General features: G+C 36.9%; 1 protein-coding gene across 1 annotated transcript; it reads left to right on the top strand.

Annotated features, from left to right (window-relative positions):
* The first annotated feature begins 2,723 nt into the window (after window positions 1-2,723).
* On the top strand, window positions 2,724-4,257 carry LOC117694122 (uncharacterized). Its single transcript, XM_034484891.2, has 2 exons — window positions 2,724-3,503; window positions 4,147-4,257. The coding sequence occupies exons 1-2, from the start codon at window positions 2,969-2,971 to the stop codon at window positions 4,149-4,151; spliced, it is 540 nt and encodes a 179-aa protein (XP_034340782.1). The 5' UTR covers window positions 2,724-2,968; the 3' UTR covers window positions 4,152-4,257.
* The last annotated feature ends 2,557 nt before the right edge of the window (window positions 4,258-6,814 follow it).

The following is a 6,814-nucleotide window of genomic DNA, read 5'->3' on the forward strand; positions in this document are numbered from 1 at the left end:
CTAGGGATGCATCATTTACTATTGTCATCTCAAGCAATAGGATTTCAAAATAAGGTTTAGGGGAACACAAACACACAGATTAAAATGGGGTCTTTGTACCCTGTTTTGTCTTTACATTTCTAGTGGCATGTGGGTGGAAAGGTAGCATCCATTGTGAGAAGTAGGATCATTTTTCTTCTGCCAGAAAATGAAATATACATTAAAATTATGCATATGTGTGCCATGTTTGCAAAGCTGTTCTGTGAGACACTGGTATACTGTCACTTTGGCTAAGTTCAACTACAGGACCCAGGTAGCCTTCCTTAGATGTTTTTCATTAGGATTGCTCACAACAGAAATTTTTCTAAATTTTGGAGAGCAGAAGTGACAGGATAGCCCCACTTTGTTTGAAGGATGATTCAAGTCCAGAGTCCTGTTTTCTCTCTGCTGGTCTACCTTGGTGCCAGTGGTAGTAGTTACCTTTGTGGCTACAGCTATCAGGATCCCCTGGTCCTAGATTCTCTTAACTTCTTTGCCAGGTTCAGGGTCAGGGACTTTGGAGGGGGGCATAGAAACATGTCTCCTATGTGTGTCACTTGGCAATTATCCTATTAGCCTAGAGATGAACAAACTCTTCTCAAGTGAGAGAATCTCTCTCCTTGCATGTCCCATTTTCCTCATATTCCTCCATTTCGTATTCAGTCTTCCTTTCTGACCCTCTGTCCTGTGAGTAGAAGCCCACACTGGATTCTAAATAACCAGCTATACCAATATTATTTCTCCTAGTTCCCACTGAAGTATGGATTCAAATATCCATAGTGATTTTCTTCTTGAAGAGAGAAAAGTATCTTACCCCTTTGTGCTGCTATAACAAGATGCCACAGTCTAGGTAATTTACAAATAATTATATTTTATTTCTTATTTCTTAGTATTCTGGTGCCTGGGAATCCAAGACTAAGTTATAATTGTTATGTCATATAAAGGTATATCTGCTGCATCTTTCAGAGGGAAGCAATATTTTATCTTCATTTTATAAGGCCCTAAACTTTGACTACAGGGGAGCCTTTATGATCACATAACCCACTAATGTGACAATAAATATTTTTATGTTGAAAACGAAGCTTAAATATGAACTTTTGTGGAGGAAGAAACATGCAGGCCACAGGAGTGAATCAAGTAATTTCCCATACAACAAGCACATTTTGAAGAAGCCAGAGTGTGCCTTGTGTTTAGCTTGTTCTGAAGCCTGACTTTAGTGTTTAGTTTCTATATCCCACTCACTGTTACTCTGTTCTTATTTTTTAATAGCTGTTTATTACTTAAAATGAAAACATAATCACATCATTTCCCCCATTTCTAGCCCGTCCCATGTATTGCTATCTCTCATATTCAGGGTCTCTTTTTCAACTGTTGATTGGATCCTAAGTATAGGAATCTAACCTGCTTAGTCCATGTAATATTATTTGTATCTAACACTAGACAAATACCTACAGGCAACTAAAGAGGGTCGAGAACTGGGATAAACAGTGTTCCCCAGAGAAGAGACACAATGCATGCCCATCACTGTGTCTTAGCAAGTGAGCTCACAGCTCTGGTTCTGTGTGAGAGGAGATCATCATGATATTGTACAGGCAATATAGAACATGTAACAATCCTCCTACCAAAGGCTAGTTCAAGGTCTACCTTGGCTCCCACTGTCATTTTGAAAAGCTTACTCCATAGCATGCTTTTTAACATCTAACACTCTCTCATTGGAGGTGGAAAAAGTCTGGCTGAGCCCCCTGAAGGACATGAAATGTTTTTTATACTTGGCTAATTAACACTTCTACATTCTCATGGATATCTGTGTGTTTTATGAAAATGCCATGTTCCCTTTATGAACTAGGAGAGTATGCCAAATTGTTACTAACCCCTAAATTTTGTGGGAGTGATTAAAGAGAATGGTGGGTGTCACTTTCCTGAAATGTAATATTTTTATGTTTAAAGATATCAACTCTAAGTATAAAAAGGCATTTGATTTCTCCAAAGAACAAAATTTATGCTTTATACTTTGGAATTCTTTATTCTTGTCTAACTGGAAAAGAATGAAAAAGGAGGTCTTATTTTGGTTAGCGCATCCTTCTAATTTCTGACATGGCTTTCCTCTTTTGTGTGTGTGCATTTGGCAGTGTGAATTAAATGCTTTCCAGGTTCTGTTTTAACTTTTTCTCACTGTTCCTTACATGAATGTCTATGTATCATCTGCATACAGTGTCCAAAGAGAACAGGAGCACCAGATACATTGGAACTAGAGTTATATAAATGGTTAACTGGGTGATGGGACTCGAACCTGGGTCCTCTGGAAGAGTAATCAGTGCTCTTCTGAGCCATCTCTCCAGCACCTTCTACAATTGTTTTATAACTCTGGCATAACTCATGTAAGACAAAACTCAGTTCAGATATGCTCACCCATATTGACAAACTATCATTTTCTGACAATGTTAAATTTAAAAGACATTTTTTCTATCACCTTAAAAGGTATCCCAAGATAGTAATGCCACAATGAAACACCCCGCCCCCCGCCCTCCCCCCATCCTTCCCCCTCCCCTTTATAGCTTTATAGCTCATTGGACACAACGGATGTCAATCACTTTGTCTCAGCAAATGAGCTTACAGCTCTAGTGACGTATTAAAAGGAGCATTATTACTCCTCAAGGCTCCGCCCACTTGTTCTGGTCTATAGCCATTCGTGGCCTGGCCGGTGTCCGTGTCGGAAGGCTGCTCCTCCTGGTGGTCTCTCTTCCCTGCCTTTTTAGGTACTCTACAGGTGCCAACTCCTCGGCTCATCAGCGGAAACTCTCCTCTAGTGCTCTCACTGCTTTCTAAGAGGTATTTGTGACCAACATCCTCCCTCTTCTTGGCGGCAGGCGCCTTAACAACGCCCCATCCCAACCAACACCTTCAACGCTCAAAGGTACTGTAAGATCTTACCTGGCAGGTATTTTGTGTCATGTCTGCTGTTGCAGAGCAGGAACCTGGACTACCTGACCAAGAGCGAGAAGGTGATGGGATGGGGCACGACGCCAGGCAAATTGTCCTGCATGTGCTGCCAATTGAAGAAGCTGCTGATGACATCGATGGAACCGCAGCATTTCTGGTTTCGCAGGCAGTGGTAAGAGCCATTACCGAGGAAGAGTGTGGACAAGAGGAGATATGGCCTGATGTTGAGGAGATCTGGCCCCAGATAGACGAGGTCTGGCCTAGTATTGGAGAATTCTGGCCTGAAGTAGAAGAGGTCTGGCCGGATGTTGAGGAAGACTGGTATATCTGGAATGGCGACCAGGAGAATGTTGACGATCAGAGGAAAGATCAAGTTCAACAGGGCCACCCCAATGAAGAAGATGAAGACGATGACGATGAAGACTACGAAGATGACGATGACGATGAAGACGACTACGATGATTATGAATTCGAAGAGGATGAAGACGAGAACGAAGGGGAAGATAACAACGAAAATCATGGGGATGACATTATCCTGCGTGCCTGTGAGTTCCCCTATGTGGGTGTAGGTCTACTAGAGAAATTGTTTCTCTTAAATACCCCACGGTAGTACCAAAGTGTGTATATATGCTATTAATGACCACTTCCTGCTTCACCCCAGGCAAGAGGAGTAGTAAAGTTCAGTCTCTGGGAGCACTCAGATTCAGGAGAATGAAGGACTCTCTGAGAAGTCCAGAACCTGGCAAAGGAGGCATAGAATTGGGAGGGTGAATGCCTAATAGAAGGAGCTACCTCCACTATGGCTGCCCTGTATAACACCCCAAAATCCAGACTGCTGGATTTTTTGCCTATGTTTTAAATGGAAGAGCATGAGAATTTTTTTAAAAAAATATGGTTTATTAGTAGACAGAATCTTTTAGCATAGAATAACTTATTTGTATCTTTAGAAGGCTATAGGAGCACCAGAAAACTAGGGCTTTTATGGTATTAGAGAATCTTTCATGATCAGCTGACTGAAGATATTAGGTAATATGAGAGTTTCCTGGTACACAGTATTTAAGTTACAAAAGGGAAATATGTTCAATACTATGTTAAGAAAACATAGGATAGACTAATTTTCCTAAAAATTAAAAAAGTGGTCATGTTATATGTTTTACAATTCTTAATTATCTCTTATTCTTCCTACAGATTGAGGGCAAAGGAAGCTACGGATGAAGATAGAATCAGCGAATTGGTTCCTCGTGGATTGGAGATCATCTAACATTCATTAACACACAAATTAATGATCATCGTATTCTAAAATCTTCACCCTCCTATAAACACTGAAAACTTCCCCTTGTTTAATCATTAAATCAAAAATAAAATCATTTCAAATGAATGAATGGATAAGCATTCTTTTTTTTTGTATCATACTAACTCAAGCTGATTGCTGAATATTTCTTTTGTTTTAGCCTGTCAGTCATAGAAGCAGATCACTTTTAACTGGTTTAAGTCCTCTTATTACACTTTCCATTAATTGCATTAGTAAGCTTTAACCAAATTTTATGCACAGAAACTGCCAAGTGATCCAGTTTGTGTGGAAGCAAGATGAGACCGTTGGACACATGGAGCAGTGCAGCAAACAGCAGAGGCAGAACCTGGGAATGTGCTAGCAATGTGAACTCTAGCACCACTCAATATTTACTAAATAATAAATTCTCATATTGAGAATATTAATTATATTAATTAGTATAGTAATTATAATATTAATTTAATATTATTTAATATATTATATTTAATATATTTATTATATTTATATTATATTTAATATATTTAATATAATATAATTATAATATAATTATGGTATTAATTAATATATTAATTAATATATTAATTAAATATTAATATAATATTTTCAATTTGAGAATATTCTGAACACCTTTAGTCTTAATAATAGTTTGACAACTGCTGATTTAGAGTAATGCTTCACTACACCAGCATTAGATTGCTGAATTGAGAGCCTTTAAAATAAATTGAATAAAATAAGAAATACTGGGTGCTGGATGAGGGGTGGCTGATGCAGGGAGATACAACAGTTCTAAGAGGTATAAGACACAGAGAAAGGCCTAAAATCACAAATATTAGATGCTATAGTGGGGGAAAACTAGCTAATGGGAAAAGCTAATTTTTGGATACTTTATAACATACATATAAAGTTTAAAAACATGTAAAACAACAACAATAACTACAAATATATATATATGCATACATATATGTAGATATATAAACTTGTACATATACATATATATGTAAACAAAGTGAATGTGTATGATGCATGCTTATGTGGCATGCAGAGAATCTTTTTTCATTTTTTTCATTTTTTTAATTTAATTTTATTTTTATTTTATTTTATTTTATTGGAGACAGAATTTATTTCACCAAAATGACAGGTGTCTACCAACCACTTTTCCCTGTCTAGGATCAACTAATTTGATTTCTTAATTTGGAAATCTGGAGACTCCAATCACTAAGGTATGGGATGAGTTTTGGAAGAAGCAGACATGCTGGTACACATGTATAATCTCAACATTTGCAAGGTAGAGGTGAGAGGATCAGCAGCTCAAGGCCAGTGTCATGCACACAGTGAGCTTGTGGCTGGCCTGAGCTATATGAGACCCTGTCTCCAAAGCCAAAGCAAAATATTCACATATTGGTAGGGCATTAAGGTATAAACTAGAACACAGGAAAATTAAGACAAAAGGCTTTTTTTCTAAGATGTACCAATTTAGAAGTTTAGCAATACTGCTTGATTTTGTAACACACACTTGGCAATTTTTAAGGTTATCATCTCATGTGAATCGGGTCTAGTGAAATGCTACAGGAAGCCCCACAGAGAATCTTCTATGAGAATGAAAATACCTATTATTACTAGATATATCTTGGAGAAAATAGGGTAAAAGGTAGTGGTACATGGTAGATTATATCATGAGTGTACCCATTATACAGATACACTACATCAGAGTGTATCCATTAGGTTAGCTCATGGGTGTGTGTATAGATGTAAGTATTCACTATACCTTTGTGTAGATTAGCAGTGTTTCTTAAAGAAAAATAAAATTAGAGTAAATTTTAAAAGGCTCAACAACTGGAATCAGCTTACGGAAGAAAGTGTAGTTGAATGTGACTAGTGTAGATGCTCTGAAGAGAAATGGCAGGATTTTGAGGGTAGAAAGCCTTGTTCTACTGATATTTAAAGCTTCTCAGGTGTTCGTTTGCTGTAATTCCTTCTGGTATATTCTATGGAAGCATATCTCATCTTGCAAGATTAATTAGCATTATCTGCATGTATACCTAAGTCTTTCTGTAGGGGTCAAATTTCTAAATTATTAGGACCTTTTCAAAGTTTTACTTATCATGTATCTTTTTTTAAAGCACCTCCCATTGTGTTTTCTACTTGGTAGATATGTGATAAACATTTCTTAAAAAACAAAGTTTACTGAAAAATTTACTTAATGCACACAGAATTGCATTTTTGATCACCAGCATTGACATTTAAAAACATTTCAGTGATAGGATAATATCACTAAAAGATAAATAGGAGGAATTCATTATAATGCTATAAAGCACAAAGGGGTAATTATACTCTAAAAAATTGCTAATGTATTTTTAAAACTAAAGAAGAAAGGTTTTAAGGTTTCCAACCCATACAAATTCAAATGTTTAATTTGATAGTGTGAATTACCTTGAATTCATCATGAAACATTGCATATAAATACATGTGCCAAACTATGACATTATACTTCATAAACAAATGTAACTACACACTCATTCAAACTAAAGATAATATAATCTACATAGGACATATTGTCAGGAACTT

This window comes from Arvicanthis niloticus, chromosome X, assembly GCF_011762505.2.
Source record: "Arvicanthis niloticus isolate mArvNil1 chromosome X, mArvNil1.pat.X, whole genome shotgun sequence".
Lineage (NCBI taxonomy): Eukaryota > Metazoa > Chordata > Mammalia > Rodentia > Muridae > Arvicanthis > Arvicanthis niloticus.

What these genes read in the sequence shown, in the direction of transcription:
- LOC117694122 (XM_034484891.2), top strand. Translation starts at nt 2,969, where the DNA reads ATGTCTGCTGTTGCAGAGCAGGAACCTGGACTACCTGACCAAGAGCGA.